This window comes from Suricata suricatta, chromosome 17 (genome assembly GCF_006229205.1).
Source record: "Suricata suricatta isolate VVHF042 chromosome 17, meerkat_22Aug2017_6uvM2_HiC, whole genome shotgun sequence".
Classification (NCBI taxonomy): Eukaryota; Metazoa; Chordata; class Mammalia; order Carnivora; family Herpestidae; genus Suricata; species Suricata suricatta.
The window spans coordinates 45343331-45371266 of NC_043716.1; the positions used below are offsets into that span (position 1 = coordinate 45343331).

Genomic DNA, 27936 nt, shown 5'->3' on the forward strand with positions numbered 1-27936 from the left:
CTGAGCGGGTGCGCAGGCGGCTTCCGGTGTGGGTGACGAGTGGTGGCCGAAGCAGGGGGACATCAAGGGACGTTCAGGCCGGGACCATGGCGGACGGCGGCTCAGAGCGGGCTGATGGGCGCATCGTCAAGATGGAGGTGGACTACAGTGCCACGGTGGATCAGCGACTGCCCGAGTGCGAGAAGCTGGCCAAGGTGAGGGGAGGCCGGCTGGCTGTTCGCGGGCGCCAAGGGCTGAGTCACGGCGCGGTGCTTGCTTAGGCCTCAGGGGGCCTGCCGGCTGGAGGGCGCGTCCCCCACGGCCTGCCCAGCCCGCGTTGGGCCTGCAGGAGCAGGAGGTCCCGGGTGTGCCCCGCAGCCGGAGGACGCTAGTGCACACAGCTTCCCAGACCCTCCCCGGGACAGATGGCCACTTCCCGCAGGAGCTGGGGCCCCACAGTACTCTTTGCCTTTTCTTGGTACTGTTTCACGTGTGCTTTAGCAGTTTCCCAGGGGTTACGGCCGCTGTACCATTCAGGCCAGATCAGAGAGTGGAGTTCTCTCACTCTTGTGGAATCAACGTAGATCGTTTAGTTGTTTATGGATCATGGGATGTTCCTGGCCTTTAGCCAGGAGAAGTAGTAGGAAAGTGGAAGGACGAGGGTGATTCGCGCAGGACCCCTGCCCTTAAGAAGTTCGTATACGTAACAAATTAGACGAGTCAGGCATGGTGGTGTGTGTTAGCCAAAGATAAACGTGGTTATTGGAACGCAGAGAAGGAAGCTGTTCTTTCTTACTGGTGGGATGAGGGAAGGTTTTACGGAGAAGTTGACGTTTGTTTTGGACCTTCAAGAAGAAAACTGGGATGGGGAGGAGTCATCCCTGGAGCGGGAACTGCAGCAGTAAAGACAGGCATAGCAGTGCAGAAGAGCCTTATTAGGGGAGGGCATGAACAGTGGTTTAGTCCAGCGGCTTATCTCCCCTGGGATAGAAATTGAACTTGATCCGAATATTTTTCACACCCCCTGCGATGTGTCAGGTAACTTTATGTATCATTTTACATGTAAAGAAACCAGGTCTCCGGAGTTATATGTGGAAACAGGTAGCGATAGAGCCAGGGATTCGAAACCAGACTCGTCTGTCGAGGGTTTGGGTGGTCGTTGAGTCACCTCCCATCACGGGCTCTTGCTAAGGATTGCGCTCACGCCTCCTTAAATTCCCTGATCAGTCTAGCCACAAATATTTTTTGCTATTCACCTGGGATGCGTGTACCAATAGGGTTGGTTTTGTCTCTTACTGCCGAAGTACATCTAAGTGTAATTAATTCAGGGACAGGAGGAGTGTGAAGTGATTCTTCACAGTAATATTTCTTAAAAAGAAACTTTTTCACTGATTCCTTTTTTTCCCGGTAAAGGAATTAATGGGGCTTAAAAACAGGGCTGGGGGAGATGATGAAGTTGATAGACCTGAATTTCTTCGTTTCAGTGCACTTGATGGAGGGGAGCCGTAAATTCATCTCCGAACTTTCTAGCAGCTTGTGCAAAGAAACACCCTCGCTTACGTGAGGGTTGGAAAACCCCAGTGGTGCCAGGCAGATAAGGATAGCTGGCATTTGTTGTGTATTTTCTGCAGCGCCAGCACCCTTCTTTGTGCTGACATACATCGGCACGTTCAGGCCTCGCCTTAGCCCCATGCGATAGGTATCCTTGTTTTACAGACAAGAGAACAGTGTGAGAGAAGTTGAGTCACGGGCCCCGGGGTCATTCAGCTAGTAGAGCGGCGGGGCCAGGATGCACAGCAGGCAGACTCGCCCCACTCTACCCTGCCTAGTGAGCCCGGCGCACTCAGCTCCTGTCCAGGGAAGGGGGGCAGTAACTCCTCATCTCCAGTCAAGCTTTGCCAGTTGGGGATGACGGCCAGGCCTTGTCAACTCTTCTAATTGGAGGGAGAAACCAGGAATATGGATTTTTCTGTATGAATTGCCTCAATATTTAGAATCCGGACACGAATCTGTTTTAAAACACCATTTGAGCCAGTGCCACATAGATCAGGCAAGTAGTACCTATGGGGCCAGAGTCAGCCCCTGAACCACCACTTTGGAATTAATAGATTGCTAGTTTCCATCAGGAAGAAACTGTTTGCTTGAAAGTAGTACAACTATTCTTAGAGCTGGGACCTGGGAGGAAAAAATCTTCCCTTGACCAAGTGCCGCTGATAGCGTGCTGTCAGCAGTCCGTGCTAGACATCAGGGCGAATAAAGATGATCAGACAAAGCTCTTGCCCTCAGATCGCTTATAGGCCAGTAAGGAAAAAATATTTCATGGCTGCAGTTGTAGTAATCACACGTATGGCATTTATTTAAGATGTTACGGTTATATGTTCAAGACCACTGTAAGGGCCTGCAAACTCAAATGCCTTTTTAGGTATCGGTGTGAAGTGAGTAGCAGAAATGTTTAAAACAGGGAGTGTTGGGGACTGTTAAACTACGTAAAATGAAAGCTGTTTGGATTTTTTTTTTTAAGTTTATTTTTGAGAGAGCAAGAGAGCACACGCGTGCACAATCTGGAGAAGGGGGGAGAGAGAGAGAATCCCAAGCAAGCACTGCGAGGGGTTCAGTCCCCCAAACCATGAGATCAGGACTGGAGCCGAAGTCGGAAGCTCATCCGACTGAGCCACCCAGGCGCCCCGACAGTTTTTATTTTTAATGCGAACAGTGTTTGAAGATAAAAACTGTGGGTGGAAAGTAAGAATATGCCCAGTGAGGACAGCACAGGCAGCAGAGGCCTTCAGAAGACGCCCTGAGGCCTAGACCGGGGTGGTAAAAGTGACAGGTCTAGGCCGTTTGAATCCCCTGCAGTTGTGACCTAGTGCGATTCTGTTTCTGTGTCCAAACACTCACCATGTAACACCGGTTACTAATATTTATTGCTGCGTACGTTCTATATAATGTTAGCTGTTGTGATGATGATAATGTACGTGGTCTATTCTAGGCATGTCTTCATAAGTAGTGCATTAATCTTACAGCAACCCTGTGGGGCAGGAATTATTTTATTACACTCATTTCACTTAAGAGAAAATGAAGGGTCAAAGGGCATAAAGGTCTAGCCCAAGGTAGCACAGCCTGGGATTTAGACCCAAGCAGCCTGGCTGCAGAGCCTGTGTTTTTAACCGTTACGTTCTCCTGTACTACCTCTGTGATTGGTATTTGAGGTTGATGAAATAATAAAAGTGATAATAGTTTTTGATCATGGTTAGTGCTTCACCCTCGTACTAGCTCAGGAGTTAAAACTGAATCTGGGGGTGCGTGGGTGGCTCAGTCGGTTAAGCGTCCAACTTTGGCTCGGGTCATGATCTCACAGTTTGTGGGTTCGAGCCCCGTGTCGGGCTCTGTGCTGACCGCTAACTCAGAGCCTGGAGCCTGTCTTTGGATTCTGTGTCTCCCTCTCTCTCTGCCTCTCCCCTGCTCATGCAGTCTCTCTCTCTCTCTCTCTCTCAAAAAAAAAAAAAAAAAGTCAAAAATAAAATTATAAAAAAAGTGAGTCTGAAGAAGGCCTTTTCTGAACTGTAAGTATGGAATATTTAGCAGTTCTTACTACACAGAGGATCATCACCCCCTTTTTGATTACATTATATTTGGTATGCAGTTGGGGGTTATTTATATTCTTAAATTGAACATACTCTTTGGTTCTCCTCCTTCATGTGTTTTCATTTGGTTACCTGCAGCCTCTTCTCCAGGAGGAGGTGATATGTAAGGCACTTTATTGATTGTTAGCAGCTCGGACAAAAAGATCCTTTTAAGAAATAGGTCGTGTAAAAGTATTGGATTGGCATTAAATTTCAACTAGTTGTGGTTAACTTTCTATTGGCCTTTTTCTTGGTGTAGGTTGTTTAACAAGTCACTGAAAGGTTGGATCCATTTAGGAGGTAAAAGGTACAAACATACAGAACTTAGAGATACCCAAAATGCATTGATGTTGAGCAAACTCCTTAGCACTTTACCTCACTTACAGAGATTATTTTAATGAGAAAAATGAGTCACCAAAGTCACATGTTCTAACGAGTTGGTTTTGATAGCTTTGACCATCTCTTTCCTCTGAGTTGAAAGCACATGGCTGGGCAGAATTTCAAGAACTGTGTGAAGAGATACAAAAGGAGGAAGGTGGTTAGCCTTAGCATTGACCATGGAGGATTTGGAGGAAACAGTGGGATAACTAGAGAATTGGGAGTTGTGTTTAATGAAGTTGATGGTAGGTAGCATCCCCCAGACAGCACTGAATTGCTGTCCATATAACTTATCACGACCTACTTACCTTGACAGTAAGAATCAGGAATTGCTGGGCACCTGGGTGGCTCGGTTGAGTGTCTGACTTCGGCTTAGGTCATAATCTCGAGGTTTGTGAGGTCAAATTTGCTGCTGTCAGCACGGAGCCCACTTTGGATCCTCTGCTCCCTGCCCCGACCTCCCCTACTTGTGCTCTCTCATTCTCTCTCTCAAAAATAAACAAACAAAAAAAAGAATCAGGAATTGTGAGTCATTAAGATCATCTGATAGTTGTGGCCAGTGTCAAGCCATTCAGCCATACTACGTACAGGTTGGTGCAAGGGAAACAATTGAACAAGGTCCAGCCCTGAAGAAGCGTACAGAGCACTTAGGAGGCAAGACATGCACATGAATGACCGGGGCACAGGGTGTAAAGGGAGGTACTGTAGTGTCCTACAGAAGCAGCGTCATGTTGCTCGGCCAGGTACAGAGCACCGAGCTGCAGTGGTGAACAGTATAGACACAGTCCCTCCTGTTGCAGAATTTACGTTCTAGTGAGGTCAGAAAGACCAGAAACATTAAACTAGGAAAGAGTTTGGGATCATTACATAGCAGAAAGTCAGTGGGCTTGTGTGTTCAGGAAGGAAGTGCTGAATGACTACTGACTTCGGAGAGTTAAGAATGCCTTCCCGAGAGGGGCGCCTGGGTGGCTCAGTCGGTTAAGCGTCCAGTTCAAGGCCCAAGTCAGGATCTGTGCTGACAGCTCAGAGCCTGGAGCCTCTCTCTCTGACCCTCTCCCGCTTGCACTGTTTCTGTCTCAAAAATAAACGTTAAAATTTAAAAAAGAATAAAGAAAAATGCCTTCCTGAGATTTGGTTGTTACCTGCAGACTGTGGCTCTAAAGCAGTATGTGATTCCTTCACCTAAAGAATGCAGTTCGTGGGGCACCTGGGTGGCTCAGTCGGTTAAGTGTCCAACTTCGGCTCAGGTCATGATCTCATGGTTTGTGGGTTCGAGCCCCGCATCGGGCTCTGTGATGACAGCTCAGAGCCTGGAGCCTGTCTTCGGATCCTGTGACTCCTTCTCTCTCTGACCCTCCCCTGTTCACGTTGTGTCTCTCTCTCTCTCTCAAAAATAAATAAAAACATTTAAAGAAATAAAAATTATTTAAAAATGCAGTTCTTTTCCTTCTTTTTTTTTGACTTTACATTTTTTTCTTTTGTGTGAGAGAGAGTGCACATAGAGCGGGCAGAGGGAGAGAGAGGGAGGGAGACACAGAACCCTTAGCAGGCTCCACGCTGTCAGCAAAGAGCACAACATGGGGCTCAAACCCATGAACTGTGACCTCATGACCTGAGCCAAAGTCGGCCTCTTAACGGACTGAGCCACCCAGGTGTCCCTAGAATACAGTTCTTTAAAACCTATACTTCTGGGGCGTCTGGGTGACTCAGGTTAAGCGTCTGACTCTTGATTTCTGCTCAGTCATGATCTCACAGTTTGTGGGTTCAAGCCCCACAGTGGGCTCCATGCTGACACTGTAGAGCCTGCCTAAGATTCTCTCTCTCTCCCTCTGCTCCTCCTGCACTCTTGTGCGCGTTCTCTTAAAATAAATAGCGTGCTCTCTCTCTCTCTCACTCAAAATAAATAAACTTAAGAAAAACAATCTGTACTTTTAAATTAAAATACCCTAAACTACGGGGTGCCTTGGTGGCTCAGTCAGTTGAATGTCCGACTTCAGATCAGGTCATGTCCATGGATTTGAGCCCCACATCGAGCTCTGTGCTGACAGCTCAGAGCCTGGAGCCTGCTTCAGATTCTGTCTTCCTCTCTTCATCTTCCCTGCTCGAATTCTATGTCTCTCTCAAAAATAAATAAACATTTAAAAAAAAAAAACTTCTAAAATGAGGTGATTGGATTCATCCATAGCAGGCTTTAAGTTCTGAGGTTCTTTGTTCTTTTATGATTTATTAGCTTTTAACTTTGGAGAATTTATGGATTTCTTCTTTGTTCTTTTCCTCTGATGGACATTCAGTTAGCGTTTATTGTACACATGAATCTGTAGAGTTTTCAGAACTGATGCTCCCCCTTTGCATAGGAAGCATTGTTACAATGCTAGTATTCGTGTTTCAGATTTAATTACAGTAATCATATATATTTCAGAGCTAAAGAAAATTCAGAGAATGACTATACAGTACATAATCTGTACTCCATAGAAAATTCATAGTTTAAATGTTATATTGGAAAATATGGAAAGAGTATTTTGAAAAATCTAAACATTATTTGTGCCCTGAATTCAAAAACTGTTTAATTTCTTTCACTGTCCATGAATGTCATTAAAATTTTAAAAAGTTCTGGGCCTCCTGGCTGGCTCAGTAGACCAGTCTCAGAGTTGTGAGTTTGAGCCTCATGATAGGTGTAGAGATTACCTAAAAATAAAATCTTAAAGAAAAAAAAAAAAAAAAAACGTCCGGGCCACCTGGGGTACCTGGGCGGCTCAATTGGTTAAGCATCCAACTCAGCTCAGTTCAAGCCCTGCCCGCCCCCCACCATCCGGCCGGCCCTGAAGGGCCCCACACTGACAGCGGGAAGCCTGCTTGGGATTCTCCCTCTCTCTCTGTTCCTGACCTGCTCTCTTGCACAGGCTCTCTCTCAAAATAAGTAAATAAAGTTTAAAAAATTTTAATTTGTAGTTAGAAAAATAAAATCCTTCTCATCACTTTCAATACATTCATTGTTGTTAATGTCAGTATCTTAAGTACTTGTTTCTTTTGCTGTGGGCTGGTTTTTATTAAAATGTGTGGTTTCTTGTGGCACCTGGGTGGCTCAGTCGGTCAAGCCTCTGACTTCAGGGGCACCTGGGTGGCTCAGTTGGTTAAGCCTCCGACTTCGGCTCAGGTCAGATCTCACGTTCGTGGGTTCGAGCCCCGCATCGGGCTCTGTGCTGACAGCTCGGAGCCTGGAGCCTGCTTCAGATTCTGTGTCTCCTTCTCTCTCTGCCCCTCCCCCTCTCATGCTCTGTCTCTCTCTGTATCAAAAATAAATAAAACATTTAAAAAAATAAATTGAAAAAAAAAGCCTCTGACTTCAGCTCAGATCACGATCTCATATTCCGTTCGTAGGTTCGAGCCTCGTGTCAGGCTCTGTGCTAAACGCTTAGAGCCTGGAGCCTGGTTTGGATTCTGTGTCTCTCTCTCTCAAAATTGAATAAAACGTTAAAACTTAAAAAAAAAAAAAAAAAGTGTGGTTTCTGGGACGCCTGGGTGGCTCAACCGGTTAAGCGTCTGACTTCAGGTCAGGTCATGATCTCATGGTTAGGTTCATGGGTTCGAGCCCCGCATCGGGCTCTGTGCTGACAGCTAGCTCAGAGCCTGGAGCCTGTCTTCAGATTCTGTGTCTCCCTCTTTCTCTGACCCTCTGCTCACGCTGTCTCTCTCTGTCTCTCAACAATAAATAAAAGACATTAAAAAAAATTTTTTTAATGTGTGGTTTCTAATAGGGTGGCTTATTTTAGTCCTGGTGTTTTATCATTTAGGTTTATATCATTTGAATTTTGTTACTCCCATTTCCCAACGTGCACCCCTGGGGGCATATTTTGTTTTTGCATATGAGACGGAGGTCATTATCAGTTGACCAAAAAGGGTATATTCCGTTGGGATCAGTATCTGCTTAAAAGCATGACCGTTGGTATAGCGTATATGGGTATTCTCAGGTGGTCTTCATTTCCTTTAAGCACAGTTGTAATTTATTTTAAAAGGCATTGAAAAATTAGGGGCGCCTGCCTGGCTCAGTCGGCAGAGCCTGCAACTCTCGATCTTGGGGTCCTGAGTTCAAGCTCCACTCTGGCCATTGAGCTTACATTAAAAAAAAAAAGTCATTGAAAAATTAAACCAGGTTTCCTTTTTTTTCTTCCAAATATCCTTTTTATTTTTCCTCAAAACTTTAAGTTTATTTATTTATTTTGAGAGGGAGACAGAGACATTGAGAGACGGAGGGGCAAGGAGAGGGAGAGGCAGAATCCGAAACAGACTCTGTGCTACCAGTGCCGAGCGCAGTGCGGGGTTTGAGCTTAGGAACAGTGAGCTCATGACCTGAGCCAAGATCAAGAGTCGGAAGCTTAACTGACTGAGCCACTCAGGCAGCACTCAGAACTTCGCGTTTTAAAATATTTGTTATGGCGACTTCATAAAGAAATCATTCATTTTTCCCATTTTATTCTTCAAGACACGTGTGACTGCCAGTCACCACACTGAGTTGATAATTAGAAACCAAAACAAAGACCTGAGGTTTTCTCAGGTGTTAAATTCTCGTTCTATATTCGGTTCCTCTTAGGCGTCTTGAACTGTTAGGAATGGTGTGCGGCCCCCAGGTCGGTGACCGCTGACCTAAGGAGTCCACAGGGCAAGTCGGCACCTAGATGGAAAGGGAAACAAAACCCAAAACACTGGTAGTAATGGGGATGGGCCTTTTCCTCTAAAACGGATTTTTTTTCTTTCTGTGTCAGAAACATCTCATTTTCGACTCTTCTTTGGTTTTGTGTTGATGGTAGTGTTTTCATTGTTGATTTTAATCTCTCGTTTTAGGAAGGAAGGCTTCAAGAAGTCATTGAAACCCTTCTCTCTCTGGAGAAGCAGACCCGCACTGTGAGTACATTATAGTGAAAACCTCGGTGACCACTGATTTTATTGAACAGTGTTCCGTTAACTCTCAGCACATTGTCCTCCTTACAGGCTTCCGACATGGTGTCCACGTCACGCATCTTAGTGGCAGTGGTGAAGATGTGCTATGAGGCTAAAGAATGGGATTTACTTAATGAAAATATTATGCTTTTATCAAAAAGACGGAGCCAATTAAAGCAAGTGAGTTCGTGACTGCTCATAAAACAAATACATTTGCATTTAAATGAGGGCATTTAGAAAACCTTTCTGTGACTCTGTTTTAAATTACTGTTAAATCAGCATTACAGCATTCTAGACCGTTTTTTAAAATTCTGTCCATATTTTCGTGTCAGCTGCTTTTATGTTTTTTCCTTCCAGTTTTCATATATTTGCATATTTTTACAAAATTGTGCTGGGACCGTTGGTGCAGCTTCGTTCTGTCTCGTGTTGCGCCTGCCTTCGTGTTGATTAGCTTCAGTGATTGTGTTATAATCCGTCAGGCTGATAACGCTGTCATTTTCTTAATCATCTTTTGGGGTGCCTGAGTGGCTCAGTCAGGCCTCCAACTTTGTCTCAGATCATGATCCCGTGGTCGGTGGGTCGGAGCCCTGTGTCAGGCTCTGTGCTGACGGCTCAGCCTGGAGCCTGCTTCGGAGTCTGTGTCTCCTCCCTCTGTCTGCCCCTCCCTTGCTCACATTCTGCGTCTCTGTCTCTCAAAAATAAATAGACGGTAAAAAATGTTTTTTAATCATCTCTTTCATTAAACATTTAATATTTTACTTATTTTGAGGCAATTTTTGGGACGTTTTTACGACTCATTTTGTTTAAAGATTATGTATGTTCTCTTTTGGTCTTTGGGGGAGCTGGGTTTTTCTTATTGTTTCTCTGTTCTTTTGAGGTTTTTTGTTTTGCTTTGTTTTGTTTTTAAGTAAACTCTATGCCCAACATGAGGCTTGAACCTATGACCCTGATATCAAGAGCCCCATGTTCTACTGGTTGAGCTGGCCAGCGCCCCTTTTGCCTGAGATATTTAAATGATAATCTACAAGTAGATTCTACTTTTGTCATTTATGCCTCATCTTTCTAGTACCGTTCCCTGAGCAGCTACTGGGTTATTTATTGCTTTCGAATGAAGGTATTGACATTGTAAAATGGGGTAGTAGTAGGACCAACGAACAGAAACAAGGTGTTCTTGTTCACATCCCTTGTTTTACTGGTTTACTGCTAGAGTGAGCTTAGTGATAGAGTGGGTTCAGTTATTTTTTGCAAAAAACAATTTGTTTTTCTTTTTTTTTTTTTTTTTAGAGAAGTTTACATGCATATAACTTGTTCAGAATTAACATAGAGGGACACCTGGCTGGCCCAGTCACTGGAGCATGTGACTTTTGACCTTGGGGTTGTGCGTTCGATCCCCACGTTGGTGTAGAGAGTACTTACAAAAATATTTTTTAAAACAAGAATTAACATAGATTTGAGGCAATCTAGTACATGTGAATGTGAAATTCCTTGAAATATGCCATTTGTTGCTCAGTTCTGTGCTTTCGGAGACCATCATAGAGCTGGCTGAGAGGAGCCATTGTCTTCTAATGGTTTGCTGAGATCTGCTTGCCCGGGGACACTTGGCAAAGGGCTACCTATTTAGACACCTTGAGGCAAGCTGGCTTGAGCAGAAATGTGTGTTTTGTATGGTACTAGTGCCGTTCAAAGCACGTACCCTAAAATGAAGATTTGATAGAGTCAGCATTTCAGAGCTCGTAGAAGGGGCTGTTCACGCTGTTCCTTCTCCGATTGAGAAACTGACATTTATATGCAGGACTCTTGGAAGGTGAAGAACTGTGCCAGCTCACCTATGGCTCAGTGCAGAGCATAATCCCAAGTAGAAGTAGTGGTAGGAGGACATCTTTAACAAGAGCCCTGACTTTAAGTTACACACTCCCAGCAATAAGTAGTAAGCAACACAGAATGGCCAGCGGTGCTAGGAGACCGGACCAGAGGAAGAGAGGGTTTTGAATACATTGGCGGGGGGGCTTCCTGGAGAAAGGAGTGTGAGCCCGTGTCACGGCTGGCCGATGGCGTGGCCACAACTGCAGCGGCGCTGCTCTTCTCGCTGTGACACGTTATGTCTTAGCTCTGGCAGGTGCAAAGGGGCTCAGAATGTCTCTTTCCTTTTCTCATAACTACTTTTTACCTAAAGCTTTTCTCTTTGCTTTACCGGACTTAGAAAGTAATGATTTTCTTAAAATAACCTTTTCTGGATTGCTTGAAACTAATGGTTTCTAACTCACTGTCTGTCACTTGAGCCCAGGGGGTAGGCCTCACTCGACCCTGACTTACCTAATGACTCCGGCTCGCCTCAGGGAGCGGGGATGTTTGCTTCTCCTTAGAATATTGATATAATTGTTCTGTTTGTTTTCCTTTTACCCCATCTGATTTCTGTTACTGTAGTTTTTTTTTGACAGCTTTTAGAATTACTAATTTGTATGCCTTTGTAGAAATCATTATTATAGTTAGTGTCAGAGGGATCATGTTTTGAGATACAAAGTGTCCCAGAGCCTTGCACTTACTGAAAGAGTTCTGTTTTACAATAAAACCTTCATTTTCTGCAACTCCTGTGTCTTTGAATGGCCATTTTTTTCAGTTAATTAAAAGTTTGATCTGAGCTACATGAATACTGTTTTTCAAGGAAATCTTTGCCAGACATACAGTGGATTTTTTTCTTCAGCTTGATTGAGTACAATTGACAGCAGGATATTTACTTTTTTTCTGTTTACTTTTCTGCTCTCTTAAACAAAACATACTTAATATAATTTAATTTTGTTTTTATGACAAAGAGTCCTAATTCTCATGTTCAACGGTTATGATAACTGAGAACGAGAACACTGTTCAGAGTCTGTGTTAGAGGCGCAAACTGCAGGCCGCGGGCCAGATCCCACCCGCCAGCTGTGTGAATCAGGTTCTTGGGACACAGCCACACCGTTGGTTATACATCGTCTGGCAGCTTTGGCGTGACCAAGGCAGTTGAGTAGTTGCCGCAGAAACCCTGTGGCCCACGGAGTTTAAGATACTTTCTCTGTCAATATTTACCGAAATGCACAGGGAAGTTTTGCTGACCCTTGACCTAGAATGTTAGAGCTACAGGAAATGTATCCAACCCACGTACGTTATCTGAGGAGCCAGGGTAGGGGACGCTGTGACCTTCAGTGTCCTGTTTTACTGAGGGGGTGTGGGGGGTTGTGGCTTCTCCTCGCTGCCCGGGCTTGGGCAGTGGGGCTGCTCTACCTCTGTCTCAGCTCCCGCCTCTTCCTCAGTCACCACGGCCGCTCGCCATGGCTCCATTGCTGTCGCAGCCCCTGGTGAGGTCTGCTCTTTCCTTGTCTTTTCCCCCCTTTTTGTCTGTTACAGCTTCTTCCGTGCTTTTTTGTTTGGCTCCAAAATAACTAGCTAGAAAGCCTTCTAATAGATATCATACATACCCCTTTTGTGTGGTCAGTTCACTCTATGTGATGCGGAGGGGTAAAGCCTTTGCATCTGAGGTTTTCCTAACCTTTTTAAGTTATTCCTGGGTGTTTAGTGCTTCTGTCAGAGATATTTTGAATTTTTTTTTCTTTTTTTAAGCAAGCTGTATGCCAAACACGACCCTTGAGATTAAGAGTTGCATGCTCTAGGGGCGCCTGTGTGGCTCAGTCTGTTAAGTGTCTGACTTGATCTCACGTTTTGTGAGTTCGAGCCCCACATAGGGCTCTGTGCTGATAGTGGGAGGCTGGAGCCTACTTCAGATTCTGTGTCTCCCCCTCTCTCTCTGCCCTTCCCTGCTCACACTGTTTCTCTCAAAAATAAATAAAACATTAAAAAAAAAAAGTTGTGTGCTCTACCAGTTGAGCCAGCCAGGCACCCCCTCCCTTTTATTTTACTTAAGATTTTATTTATTTATTTATTTGTTTGTTTGTTTGTTCATTTATTTTAAGAATGAAAAGTATACCCATTGATTTTTTAAGGTTTATTATTTACTTAGAACTGGAGAGAGCAAATGAAGGAGGGTCAGAGGGAGAGAGGAAATCCCAAGCAGGCTCTCCAGAGGCAGAGCCCAAGGTGGGGCTTGAACTCACCAACCATGAGATCATGACCTGAGCTGAAGTTGGACACAACCAATTGAGCCACCCAGGCACCCCTAAATTTTAATTTCTACACCCAACATAGGGCTCAAACCTACAATCCTCAGATCAAGAGTTGCTTTCCTTACTGACTGAACTAGCCAGGCACCTGATGTTTCTTATGGGTGTAATATTTCCTTTCTAACTGTATGAGAAATGAATCTTGCTTATGAACGGTTTTTATTATTTTAGGCTGTTGCAAAAATGGTTCAACAGTGCTGTACTTACGTTGAGGAAATCACGGACCTTCCCATCAAACTTCGATTAATTGATACTCTGCGAATGGTTACAGAAGGAAAGGTAAGTTTTCCGTTGGCATGACTCACAGCGGAAAGTGCTATCGTATCTGTATTCAGAGCATCTTAGATATGCAGATGTTAGATCAATATGTATATATTTTTTAAGGTGACAACATAGGTCATCACCTTGATTCCGCCATAATCTTTGTACGTTTTCTTTGTAGTATCTTCCCGTTCACAAATGAATATATTTCACTAGTGGCGGTCTTGCTATATCGAGATTTTTTTTCGGGAATTAGTGATCTTCTTCCAAATTTACATGTGGCAGTAATTAAAGATAAAGTTAATTCTTCACCCTGGCCTAGATCTGCTTGAGAAATCTATGCTGGGGATAGCTAAAGTTTCACTCTACTATTTAAATTAATAGAGGGGCTCCTGGGTGGCTCAGTCAGTTAAGCGTCCGTCTCTTGGTTTCCGCTCAGGTCATGATCTCATGGTTCCTGAAATGGAGTCCTTCATTGGGCTCCGTGCTGAGTGTGGAGCCTGCTTGAGATCTTCTCTCTCCCTCTCTCTCTGCCCCCTCCCGCTCACATGCACCTGCACGAACTCTCTCTCTTTCAAAATAAATGGACCTTAAAAAAAAAAAGAAAAAGAGTATGGGGTACCTGGCCGGCTCAGTTGGTAGAGTATGTGACTCTTGGAGTTGTGACTTCCAGCCCCGTGTTGAGTGTAGGGTTTACTTAAAAGTAAGAGGGGTGCCTGGGTGGCTTAGTTCGTTAAGCATCTGAGCCGATTTCTGCTTTGGTCATGATCTCGTGGTTCGTGCATTAAGCCCCGTGTCCGGTGCTGACAGTACAGAGCCTGCTTGGGCTCCTGTCTTCTCCTCTCTCTGCCCCTTCCCTGCTTGTGCTCGCTCGCTCTCAAAACAAATGAACTTAAAAAAAAAGTTAGAGTATTTGCAGTGTAAGCTTAATTTTTTTAATTTCGCTCTCTTACCAGAATCTATTTGTATTTCTTTTGATGCCTTTTTTTTCCTTCTAATCTTGTTTCTCTAAGAAGGGCAAGTATAACACGGCGACTGAGGTGTATATATATTTTTTTCTGGACAGATTTTTGTGATTTGAGGACAAAGATTTAGCTTATATTTAACTTCTTGGGCCTTGGTTTGACTGTCACTTCAGTTCAGTAAATGTTAATGGAGCACCTGTGCTGTGCCAGCTCCAGAACGAACATGACAGTGTTCTTTACCACCTCAAAGAGATCCATCATGAAAATAGCGCTGTGCGGTGTCCTGACACTGGCGGTGTGTCTCCTGGTCCCAGAGCCTGGAGGCAGGGTATGATGGCCGAGCTGGCTTTTTGAGAATGAATAGAAATATGGGGCACCTGGGTGGCTCAGCTGGTTTAGCAGCCCACTCTTGATTTCAGCTCAGGTCATGATCTCACAGGTCATGAGTTCAAGCCCCACGTCAGACTCTGCATTGACAGTGTGGAACTAGCTTGGGATTCTCTCTCCCCTTCTTTGCCCCTTCTGCACTCTCTTTGTCTCTTTCTCTTTCAAAATAAATACAGTTTTTGGGGTGCCAGGGTGGTGCACTCAGTTAAGCATCCAACTTCAGCTCAGGTCATAATCTCTCTGTGAGTTTGAGCCCCGCATCAGACTCTGTGCTGACAGCTCTGAGCCTGGAGCCTGCTCTGGATTCTGTGTCTCGCTCTCTCTCTGCCCCTCCCCTGCTCATTCTCTGTCTCTCTCTCAAAATAAAGACATTTTTAAAAATTACAAATAAATAAATAAAGTTTAAAAATATTTTAAATAAAGTTTTTTAAAAAGAATAGGGGCGCCTGGGTGGCTCAGTCGGTTGAGCGTCTGGCTTCAGCTCAGGTCATGATCTCACAGTTTGTGGGGTCGAGCCCCACGTCAGGCTCTGTGCTGACAGCTCAGAGCCTGGAGCCTGCTTCTGATTCTGTGTGTCCCTCTCTCTCTCTGACCCTCCCCTTCTCATGCTGTCTCTCTCTGTCTCTCAAAAATAAGTAAAAAACGTTAAAAAAATTTTTAAAAAAAGAATAGAAATTTGGGGGTGCCTGGGTGATTGAGTCAGTTGAATGTCCAACTCTTGATTTCAGCTCTAGTCGTGATCCCATGATCTGGGGGCAGGATCAGGCTCACGTGACAGCTCTGCATAGAGCCTGCTTGGAATTCTCTCCTTTTCTCCCTTTCCTTCCCCAACTTATATGCTTTCTATGTCTCTCAAAATAAATAAATGTTACTCCAAAAAATAGAAATTCACAGAGCTAGAGCATAGGGAGAATGGCAATTTAGACATAGGGGAAATTCTATCAAAGTAAGAAACACACGGAATGTTTAGGAAAGTAAAAGTAGTTTGTTATTCTTGGAGGTTAAGGTTTTGGGGGGTGGAGTGGGGAAAGGGTTGCTGCAGAGCAAAGGCTAAAGGACCAGCAAGCCAAGGCACGAAAATTAGTTCCCTAGACTCAATTAGGTGATAGGTCTATTTTTTATGTTTAATTTATTGGCAGTTACATCATCTTACATGACTTATAGTTACAAAAAATGCTCATAACTTTAATATTTTTAAGATGAAATCTTTTTAGTGTTTCTTTTTTTTTTTTTTAAGTAAGCTCTGTGCCCAACATGGGACTTGAACTTATGACCCCAAAGTCAAGAGTTGCATACTCTACTGACTGACCCAATCAGGCGCCCCTCAAATAATTCTTTTTTTTTTTAATGTTTTATTTATTTTTGATACAGAGAGAGACAGAGCATGAGAGGGGGAGGGGTAGAGAGAGAAGGAGACACAGAACCGGAAGCAGGCTCCAGGCTCTGAGCTAGCTGTCAGCACAGAGCCTGACGCGGGGCTCGAACCCACGAATGTGAGATCTGACCTGAGCCGAAGCCAGAGGCTCAACCAACTGAGCCACCTAGGCGCCCCAAATAATTCTTTTAAAGACACTGTTCTGGGGTACCTGGGTGGCTCAGTCGGTTAAGCCTTCGGCTTCGGCTCAGGTCATGATCTCATGATTTGTGGGTTTGAGCCCTATGTTGGGCTCTGTGCCGACAGCTCAGGGCCTGGAGCCTGCTTCGGATTCTGTGTCTCCCTCTCTTTCTGCCCCTCCCCTGCTCGTGCTATCTCTCTCTATCGCTCAAAAATAAATTTAAAAGAACATTTGGGGGGAAAAAATTTTTTTTTTTTTAAATAAAGGCACTGTTCTATTTTCTGTGCTATTTAACGTAGCATGTGGTTCTGTTACTTGTTACAAACAATGATTTCATATTTAGGTTCTCAAAGCAAAGCTACAGAATATGGATAATGTTTTATAGAGACATTTTCCTAAAAAATTACATGATTGTGAAATGTAAAATCACATAGCTGTATCTGTACACGGAGGGTAAAGTGCACGATCGTTGAATGAAAGCACTAGGAGGCAGGGTTTGAGTCGTAGTTCAAGTCTACATTTAACATTCTAACGCATTTGGGGGCACCTCAGTGGCTCAGTCGGTTGAGTGTCCCACTCTTTTGTTGTTGTTCTTTTTAAATGTTTAATTTAGAGAGAGAGAGAGAGAGAGAGAGCATGAACGGGGGAGGGGCAGAGAGGGAGGACACAGGATCTGAAGCAGACTCCAGGCTCTGAGCTGTTAGCACATGGACCAAAGTTGGATGCCCAACCAACCGAGCCATCCAGGAGCCCCGTGAGCGTCCCCCTCTTGATTTTGGTTCAGGTCATGATCCCAGGGTCATGGGATTGAGCCCCACATCTAGCGTCACGCTGAGCATGGAGCCTGCTTGAGCTTCTTTCTCTCTTTCCCCCTGCCTCTCTTCCTCACTCATTTGTTCTCTCTCAAGTAAAATTAGGGGCCCCTGGGTGGCTCAGTTGGTTAAGTGTCCCGCTCGTGACTTGGGCTCATGGTTCATGAGTTCCAGTCCTGCATTAGTCTCTGCACTGACAGCGCGGAGCCCACTTGGGATTCTCTGATTTAGTCTCTCTCTTTCTGCCCCTCCCCTGCTCATGTGCTTGCTCACTCTCAAAAATAAACATTTAAAAAATTTCTTAACACATGTCTGTGAGAATCTTCATAACACAAATTTCTCATGTTTGTAGATTTATGTTGAAATTGAGCGTGCTCGACTGACTAAAACATTAGCAACTATAAAGGAGCAAAATGGTGACGTGAAAGAGGCGGCCGCCATTTTACAAGAGTTACAGGTAAGGAGTTGTATTTAGAATGTGCAAATCATGCAAATTTCGCCCTCCGTGTTTCATGTAGGTTGCTGAGTTTGGCACCTGATCCCTTCTTCAGAGCTACCAAGGTCAAGGGCGAGTGCAGTGGAGTGTGAGGTTCAGATACCTGCGAATTACATCATTAATAATCGCAGCCCAACTTAACTGCTAAAAAACGTTTTGAACAGAAGTTAGAATCAGTGAATCCGTCTTGACTGTGTGCCATTATTTTAACATGTTCATTATCTCGTTGGAAGTCAAATCAGTAATTCGTGTACTATTTACTGCTGCTTTAGGGATTTGCATTTAATCATTAGCTTCATTTTAAATGAATCCTTGATTTATGGTCAATCTCTAGACTAAATTGGTTTAACAAAGAAAAATTGCCTCATTTTTTTTTCATAATATTTTATTGTCAAATTGTTTTCCATACAACACCCAGTGCTCTTCCCCTCAAGTGCCCTCCACCATCACCACCACCTGTCTTCCCCCCTCCCCCCTCCCCCCCAAAATTGCCTCATAATTTGCTGTTTCAGGACATGTTTTTAGGAGAGAACTTAAAATGAGACAGCAAGGAGCTAAGAAATCTGAGAAAAGCCAGACTCACTCACTAAAAAAAAGTACCTGAACCACACTCAGACTTTTGCTTATAATTTTGGCCCATTAAGTTAAATTGCTTATTCTGATTTTTCAGTCATGCGCCATTTTACCCAAAGGAAGGGACACAGCAACACTGGGAGCACCTCGTGTGTTCTGTGTTGTCTTCGTGCTTTTTCCAAACATGTCTTGTGTTCTCTGGACACTTTATCTTACTTAGCGTTCACACACAATACTATTTTCATCCCCATTTTTCTGCCAAGGAAACTGAAACTTAAAAGGATTAGGTGATGTGCCTAAAGTCACTGCCAAGAAGGGGTAGAGTTCAGTCAGATTCATACTAGTTCTGTTTGACTTCAGACTTCTTTTCTTCCTCTTAAATAAAAGACTGTATTTTTTGGAGCAGTATTAGGTTCACAGAAAGTTGAGTGGCAAGTACAGAGTCCCGTATATGCCCTGGCGCCCCCCCCCCTTCCTCTTCTCCCAGCATCTCGATCCAGAATGGTGCCCTAGTTACAGTCGAACCCGTATCAGCACCTGATCACCCAAAGTCTGTGGTTTGCCGTCAGGTTCTCCGTTGATGTCGTACGTTCTGTGGATTTTATGGACGATGACGTGTGTGCGTCAGTGTGCCGCCACACAAAATCGTTTCACCGCCCTAAAAATTCTCTAAGCCTCCCTTTTCCTCCCTCGCCCCCCGCCCCCTGGCAACCACAGATCTTCCTGCCGGCCCCATAGTTCTGTCCTTCCACCGGGAGGACTATGTGCCTCATGATTCAACATCCTCTGGAATATTCTTGCCAACAAGTTTCACCTCAATTATATAAAGCTTCTAGATGTAACTCCCAGTTTACAAGATATTCTAGGGACAGAGGAGCCTATTCAATGACACCACAGGGATGCGATCAGCAATAATCTAGACTGCAGGATGCTCTAGGATGCTTGGCTCGGTTGTTGTCAATGATAAATGGCAAGGAAAGAAGAAGCTTATCTACCAGGTGCAAAGTATGAGCTTTATTTGGATTCTGATTTAACTAAATGAGATATTGAGGACTGACTAGAGTGATCTAAAGAATTTGTAGGTACCATTTGTTTTCAGTTTATCTTTTAGAAATACATACGGAAATACAGGTAATATGTTACCTGAAATTCGCTTCACACGCACAGTGAGTGAAAATACACAAATGAAACATCGATGGTTCATTGTATGAGTTTTTATTTTCCTTAATATAAAATTACAAAGAAGACCATGAAATAAAAACCTTTTTTAGATCTAATAATAATAGCCTCACTTTATCTTATTTTATTGTTCCACATTTTATAAATTCATTTGCAGTGTATGTACACCAAGTATTAAAAATGTTTTTCAAAGTATTTGGCATAATTGATTTCCGGTGTTGTCTGTCGTATATTAACTGTAATTCTACACTCTGCCTCCGTTAGGACTCATCTCAGCCTTGTTATCTGAATTGTAAGAAGACCAGTACCTCTTTTTTTTCTGTAATTTTTTTTTTACTTTATAAATAGAACGCCTGCAAGTGGCATCATGTTCTGGTTTCACAATTGTAATTTCCTCACTGGCCATGAGGAAAATGCAAATTAAAACCGCAGCGAGATACCCCTACACACCTATTAGAATAGCTAAGACTAAAAATACGGACACTGTCAGGCGCTGGCAGGACGCGGAGTGGTGAGAGCCCGCCTCCATTGCTGAAGGGGATGAAAAATGGCGCAGTCACTCTGGGAAGCATTTTGGTCCTTCCTTCCTTCCTTCCTTCCTTCCTTCCTTTCCTTCTTTCATTCTCTCCCTCTTTCCTTCTCCTTCTCCTTCCCTTCCCCTCTCCTCCACCTCTGCCATCCCTTTCCCTCCCTTCACTTCCCTTCCCTTCTTTCCCTGGCATCGTCTCACCATTGGCATTACCAGCACTGCCCACGGTGCCATCCACAAACCACCGTGAGGAGCCATCACCTTCAGTTTGGCGGTTGCTTATGAAGTGAATGTATGCGCTCCAGACGACCGAGTAGTCCCACGTCTTGTGCCCAAGAGAAATGAAACCTTACGTTCACGCTCAGCTTGTCCACTAATGTTCAGAGTAGCCTTGTTTGTGGGGATACAGGATGGAGTCAGGCCATCTGTCCTTCAGTAGGGAGCGGAGAGGCCAGTCCCTCCACACGGGGGAATACTACGCAGCCGTAAAAAGGGGCAGGCCTGTTTCAGATCACCGGCTGTCAGCTGTCGAGGTTCAACGTGGGGAAAGATTGTGACTGCAAAGGGGTGGGGGTAGCATGAGGAAGTTTTTTGGACTGAAAGTTCTGTCCTGTGTCTTGATTGTGATGGTGGTTAAACCACACGGGTTAACTACACAGTTCTATAGTTAACTCCGTAGGTGAAAATTCAAAGAACATTTCATACCAGAAGAAAAAAGTACCCATTTATTATATATTTTTTAAAATTATAATTTCTGGAGGGAACTAGCTTTTTATATCCTCACCAATACTCTCAGTGTGCGAGAAGGTTCTTATTATTCAACAGATGTGAATATTTTAATATACTTAATTTTGCAATTTTTAAAACTTATCAAACAAACTTATTTGGGAACTTTGCTAGGTGGAAACCTATGGGTCAATGGAAAAGAAAGAGCGAGTGGAGTTTATTTTGGAGCAGATGAGGCTCTGTCTAGCTGTGAAGGATTACATTCGAACACAAATCATCAGCAAGAAAATAAACACCAAATTTTTCCAGGAAGAAAATACAGAGGTAAGCATGTCTCTTAACTACAAGTTCACTGTAGAAGTATTTGGGGAAAAAACGATCATCCCTAATTTATTTTACCAATTTTTTTCCCCCAGAAATTAAAGTTAAAATATTATAACTTAATGATTCAGCTTGATCAACATGAAGGGTCCTATTTGTCTATTTGTAAGCACTACAGAGCAATATACGACACTCCCTGCATCCAGGCAGAAAGTGACAAGTGGCAACAGGTAAGAATATATTCTTAAACTGGACAGTGATACTTACTAGGAAGAATTTGCATATTTTATTTTGAAATAATTTTAAGTTCAGTAATTATAAGCAGTTGTATGGTGCTGCTTTCTATTCAGTGTGTTGATGATTTAGTTTACGGATTCAAGCAAAGTATAACAATACTCTAAATTCTTTATCACTTTTGAAGAATGTAGGTTTACTATTTAAAATATGTATACCAGCACCTGAGTGGCTCAGTCGGTAGAGCATGCAGCTCTTGATCCTTGAGGTTTTGAGTTCAAGTCCCACATTGGATATAGAGATTACTTAAAAGACAGGGTGCCTGAATGGCTCAGTCAGTTAAGCACTTGAGATTCGTGGGTTCAAGCATTCAATTTCGGCTCAGGTCATGATCTCGAGGCTCGTAGATTCGAGCCCCATGTCGGGCTCTGTGCTGACAGAGCAGAGCCTGGAGCCTCTTTGAGTTCTATGTCTCCCTCTCTCTCTGCCCTTCCCTGCCCCTGCCTCAAAAATATAAATAAACATTTGGGGCGCCTAGATAGCTCAGTCGGTTGAGCATCCAACTTCAGCTCAGGTCATGATCTCACAGCTCGTGGGTTCGAGCCCCACATCTGGCTCTATGCTGACAGCTCGGAACCTGGAGCCTGTGGATTCTGTGTCTCCCTCTCTGCCCTTCCCCCACTCTCTCTTTCTCTGAAAAATAAATAAAACTTTAAGAAACTTTTTTAATAAACATTTTAAAAGGCTAAAAATAATAATATGTATAGCATGTCACTTGCTAAATAACCAAGGTTACAAGTAAAGATCTGGCACTACTTTGGAAAATTATTTCATAAGACTCTTTAATATAGCTTACATGTATATTCCACATTTTTGCTAACTTGTTACAAGAACTTTTTCTTTATACTTTTTTCGCCAAAAAATGTCAGCCCAGGTAGTAATTCAGATTAGCAAGAATTTACGTACTTGTTTTAGAAAAACTTACTGTGACAGGAAGCCACTGTGGAAAGATCTGCTTGGTAGGGTGTTTATTCCCTAAGACTTCAGAGTACCGTATCAAACGTGAATATAGACAATTCTCTCATGATTTTTCTTTAGTTCCTGCCAAAGTTTCTAAGCTTATATATAATCCATTGTGTTATACAACATTTGTAGGCTCTGAAAAGTGTTGTCCTGTATGTGATCTTGGCTCCTTTTGACAATGAACAGTCAGATTTGGTTCACCGAATAAGTGGTGACAAGAAGTTAGAAGAAATTCCTAAATACAAGTAAGTACGCTGATAGGGAATGTAGTTCATCTCAGCAGAAATGCCATTGTGAAAAAAAGTTGGCTAACCTGAGTGTACACCTTCGTCATTGGTGCTGGTAGATGGTGTTGGTAATAAAACCAGAGTTCATAAAGTAGTGAAATGTGTTTTCACGCTGCATTTGAAATTAATGAGGTTATAACACGCTTCATTCTAAACCACTTATCAAGTAGAAGTTGCATTTCAAGCCCACTTTAGCAGCTTCTGGTTAATTAACCATTTGATAAAGTTTTAGTATTAGTAATTTGGGGCTTCGTGATTTTCAGGAGTACGTACAGTATAAAACAGACCTGTGCTTCGTAAGCACAGTGGGCTCTTATTTAAAAGCTGGGGTTTTTTTCCTTTATCTGTCTCATTAGTAAGTTTACATTAATTATTCCAGAAACTGGCAAATACATTGCAGGAGGGAGCGGGGAGGAATGCTCCTTTCGGAATTTTAAATCTTAAAAAAAAAAAAGTCAACTTGTATCTTAGTCTAAAATAAAAATTCATATAAGTACAGGCTTTGCCACTTTTTAAGCCTTCGCTGTTACATTAGGTGAAACTTAGCTTTTACAGATTTGGGATATTAAGTTGTATACAATTTACAGGGATCTTTTAAAGCTGTTCACCACGATGGAGCTGATGCGCTGGTCCACACTTGTGGAGGACTACGGGCTGGAGTTAAGAAAAGGGTCCCCCGAGAGTCCGGCCACTGACGTGTTTGGTTCCACGGAGGAAGGTGAAAGGAGGTGGAAGGACCTGAAGAACAGAGTCGTTGAACATGTAAGAATCTGGTGTGGTCTCAGAAGAGTGCGCGACTCTTGATCTCAGGGCCATGAGTTCGAGCCCTGTGTTGGCCATGGGGATTGCTTAAAAAAATAAATATTGAAGAAAAAAAGAATCAGACATATTAGAGTTGCCAGTCTGGAAGTAAACTTGGGCAAATTTGAGCATAAACTTTGATTTTTTAAGTTTGATAGTCAGGCGTTTCTTTTGGAGGTTATGTCTTTAATTCTTTGCTTTAGGATTGGGGGGAGGGGGCCTATGCCCAGTGTAGTAAAGATGTAAATTTGTTGTTCAGATGTTTATTGTGTTTCCCAAAGCACGTCAGAATTTATCTCATCCCTCTTACTTTCCCTCCCCCCATTCCCTCATTTTGGCTTTTCAGAAAAGAAAACTATGTTTTAGCTTGCTTCTTTTGTGCGGACCTCTCAAGAATCCAAAAGTTTACAGCATATAAACCAGCAGGAATTTTTTAAGAATGTGGGGGGTAGTTGTGGGTGAAAGGAGTGCTTTCTGTCTGATACTCACTTGGTAGTTTGGGGAGTAGATGAAAGGTCTTAAACCTGACCTTTGACCTTGGTGTCACCACAGATTAAATGATCTCAGTGTTCATGCATAATAACATCCTATTGTGACACGCCTTCTGCGTGCCCCAGAGTGCAGAGGCACGTGGGAAAAGAAGACTTGGTCCTGCCTTTGGACAGCTTAAAAATAAATCCTAGGAAAGATACATTTATAAACAAAATTATTATGCGGGGGGCTCAGTCGGTTAAGCATCCAACTTCAGCTCAGGTCATGATCTCATAGTTTGTGGGTTTGAGCCCCGTGTCGGGCTCTGCACTGACGGCTCGGAGCCTGGAGCCTCTTTCACATTCTTTGTCTCCTTCTCTCTGTCCTTCCCTCACTCATGCTCTGTCTCTCAAAAATGAGTAAATGTAAAAAAAAGGTTTTTTTAATTGTTATGGGGGTGTCTGGGTGGCTCAGTTGCTTAATCTCTTGATTTCAGTCAGGTCATGATCTCATGGTTTGTAAGTTTGAGCCCTGCATGGGGCTCTGTGCAGTGTGGAGCCTGCTTAGGATTCTCTCTGCCTCTCTCTGCTCCTCCTCTGTTCACGGCCATGCACACGCTCTTGCTCTCTCTCAAAATATAAATAAGTAAACTTTAAGAAATGTTACAGATATTAGGAGGCAAGTATATATTGAGTGGAGTAGAGCATGAGGAGCAGGTGGATTGACTCTGCCTGAGAATGCGGTCAGACTCGACCCACAGCCGCTGACCCCGGCAGAAGGGTCATGGGAGGCGTCCCGGGTCAGCTGGCGGAGGGGCTGGGCTGAGCGAAGGCGTGGAGGCACCGAGCCGCAGGGGGAGCTTCGGGCCTCCAAGAACAGGGCTCAGTGAGGGCGGAAGTCGGAGGTGCGGTAACGGTCTGGAACTTAACAACGTGTACATTCTCCAGTCGTGGGAACTGAGAGGACAGGGACCAGGCTCATATCTGACAGTCCCCTCGAGCACCGGGTGGGGAGAATGGACTTGGAGGGAGACCGGAATGGAACCGAGAAGACGAAGTGAGGGCCCCTGTGGGCTCCAGTCAAGGCAGTCGCTGAGGATTGAAGAATGGATAGGTGGAAATATTTTAAAATAGAAAATCAATAGAATCTGGTCACTGATCTGAATTTAAAGGATGAAGGAAGACGGGTCTAGAAAGTTTAACGTTAGATTCTTACATTTAGCAAAAATATTTTAGTATAGTTTGTTTTTTTAACCACTGTTTTAATTAAGGTAAGCCTAGGTTTTGATCATATATAGATTTTTTTTTAAGTTTATTATTGAGACAAGAAACAGAGCATGAATAAGGGAGGGGCAGAGAGAGAGGGAGACACAGAATCCAAAGCAGGCTCCAGGCTCTGAGCTGCCAGCACAGAGCCCAACGCAGGACTCAAACCCACGAACCATGAGATCATGACCTGAGCCAAAGTCAGGCGCTCAACCGACTGAGCCACCCAGGCGGCCCTTGATCATATATTTTTATATAAATTTTATTTATTTTTATTTTTATTTGAGAGACAGAGCAGGATTGAGCAGGGGAGAGGGCGAGAGAGAGAAGGAGAATCTCTCTCCGGTGGGCTCCACACTCACCGCCGAGCCCGACACATGGGGCTTGATCCCACGACCCTGGCATCATGACCTGGGCGGAAATCACAAGTAGGATGTTCCACCGACTGAGCCACGCAGGCGGCCCTTGACTATATATATTTAAAAAAGAATTGTAAAGGGGCGCCTCGCTGGATCCGATTCAGCTCAGGTTATGATCTCAGTGTTTGTGAGTTCGAGCCCCGTGTCGGGCTCTGTGCTGACAGCTAGCTCAGAGCCTGGAGCCTGCTTCAGATTCTGTGTCTCCCTCTCTCTCTGACCCTCCCCTGCTCATGCTGTCTCTCTCTCCCTCTCCTTCAAAAATGAATAAACGTTTAAAAAAAAAAAAAAGAGTTGTAAAGAGTAGGGGCGACCGGGTGGCTCAGTCACTTAAGCACTCAACTCTTGATTTCGGCTCAGGTTGTGCAGGATCTCACGGTTTCATGGGTTTGAGCCCCACATCAGGCCCTGCATTGACAGTGCGAAGCCGGCTTGGGGTTCTCTCTCTCTCTCCGTCCCTCCCGTGCTTATGCTACCTTTGTCTCTCTCTAAATAAGTCAATAGATAAATTTTAAAAAAAGGGAAGTTGTGGAGAGCATTAAGAATAACTTACAAATAACTACAGAGGTCAGGATACCTAATTTTTGGCCGTGGCATTGAACTTTAGAACCGTGGTGGGCTACGGGGAAAGGAAAGCTCTGAATCTGACACTTTAACTGAAGCCTGTTTGGCCACAAAAACAAGCAGGCTTTTAGCGATCGGGCCATCTGTTACCGGCCCTCGTGTCCTCTGCTCTCTCCCCAGAATATCCGAATAATGGCCAGGTATTACACGAGGATCACCATGCAGAGGATGGCCCGGCTCCTCGACCTGTCCGTTGATGTAAGTGGTGCGCGCCGTGTCAGCCGTTGGTCGCCAGACATTTTGAGTATCAGCTGACGCACAAGAATGAAGTGAAAATCAATTTGTCGTCTTATTTAGTTTCAAGTTTAGGTGACAGAAGATTCCTCCAGGCTGTCTTGAGTATCAAAAAATAGCCTCAACACCAAGTTCATAATTAACATTAATATTATGTCCTAGTTAAAGTGTTCACTTAACTATGGCAGTTTTACGTCGTTCCGTGTGCCTCGGGTTTATGCTTCTGGAATAACCACGTCTGGGTCCCCAGAAGTGAACCGTAGGGCCGTGAACTGTGACAGACACTTCGCTGCAGCCCCCTGCCGAGGGCCCAGGTCACACGTCACAGGAGGGTCGCGTTCAGGCCTGGGTTCCTGTTGCTGGAATGTTCGAACCACCGCAGAGATAGGGGTTCGGTGACGTGATCTAAGAGCAATTTCTGTCATCACGTAGCTAAAAAAAAAAGAGGAATCACAGATGTTAGAGGTGAAAGGCCTGATGGTTGGTTGTCTCACTGGCTCCTCACATTTCAGGACGAGGGGACCCGAGTCCTAGAAGTAAAGTGCCTTGTCCTCCATGTGTCACTGCCAAGCAACAGAGTGTACAGTGACCCAGTGCTGCCGGTGGGGACACTGTAGACCAAGAGCGAACATTTCCTAGACTGGCAGTGGAATAAATACGTTATTACAGGAAGCCTGCTCTGGGTTCTGTCTCCTCTCTGTCCCTGCCCCACTCACACTCTGTCTCTCTCTCTCTCTCAAAAAGTAAATATTTTTTTAAAAAAGAAAGAAAATGCTTTCCTTAAATTTTGGTTATTGTCTGTAATTACCCTGTCTTTTTTTTTTTTTTTTAAATTATCCTGTCTTAATCTAATTTGTCTTTCTCTCTTGCAGGAGTCAGAAGCTTTTCTTTCGAATCTAGTAGTTAACAAGACCATCTTTGCTAAAGTAGACAGGTTGGCAGGAATTATCAACTTCCAGAGACCCAAGGATCCAAATAATTTATTAAATGACTGGTCTCAGAAACTGAACTCACTGATGTCTCTAGTTAACAAAACCACACACCTCATCGCCAAAGAGGAGATGATACATAATCTACAATAGGGTCTCCGCGCCCTTAATGCTTTTAGACAAGAGTTAAAATTGGAAGTCATTAAAAAAAAAAAGACTGTTATGGTGTATATGTTGGGGTTTTTTTTTCTATTCTCACCTTTTTTGTCTAAAATTTAAAAGATAGTGACTGTGTTTAAGGCCCCTTTCGACCTTTCACTTCCCTGATTTTATCGTTAACTTCGCATTTGCAGTTGGTGCAAAGAAAAATACACTTCTATTTCTATGGTCTACGTACTCAAAACAATTGTGTCATAACTTACCCAAAAGTGTTTCTATCATTTGAAAACTTTTTAGCTATTATTTGTTCTCATTCAGCTAACAACCGTAATTATGTTAATAAAAATAAAGGCAGTATATGCACATTGACTTTCTATAGTTACCTGTGTTTCTGAACATTTTGTGGGATAGGGATTTAAGGATTTTTTAAATAAAAGAAATTCTGTTTTAAAGCTATCAATTATTTAGTTGTTTCAAGAACAACATAGGGCCATATAAGAACGTTTGGGATAGAGTTGTAATTTGTGAAGAATCTGTATTTTAGTATTGTGGCAGAAAGCCTCTAGACCGAGTGTCGAGTGACTGCTAGGCTAAAGACTTCGTAGAGAATTAATCTTTTTTC

General features: G+C 43.7%; 1 protein-coding gene and 1 non-coding gene across 2 annotated transcripts; one reads left to right on the plus strand and one right to left on the minus strand.

Moving 5' to 3' along the window:
- On the plus strand, positions 1 to 27766 carry PSMD12 (proteasome 26S subunit, non-ATPase 12). The gene is made up of 11 exons (XM_029927992.1): positions 1 to 194; positions 8820 to 8879; positions 8967 to 9095; positions 13238 to 13345; positions 17400 to 17504; positions 20725 to 20874; positions 20967 to 21101; positions 22261 to 22373; positions 23003 to 23177; positions 26113 to 26190; positions 27099 to 27766. The coding sequence occupies exons 1-11, from the start codon at positions 87 to 89 to the stop codon at positions 27306 to 27308; spliced, it is 1371 nt and encodes a 456-aa protein (XP_029783852.1). The 5' UTR covers positions 1 to 86; the 3' UTR covers positions 27309 to 27766.
- Positions 20008 to 20090, minus strand: LOC115283102. The gene has a single exon (XR_003904911.1). It is a non-coding gene; the product is annotated as a small nucleolar RNA SNORD35 (small nucleolar RNA).
- Positions 27767 to 27936: the final 170 nt, after the last annotated feature.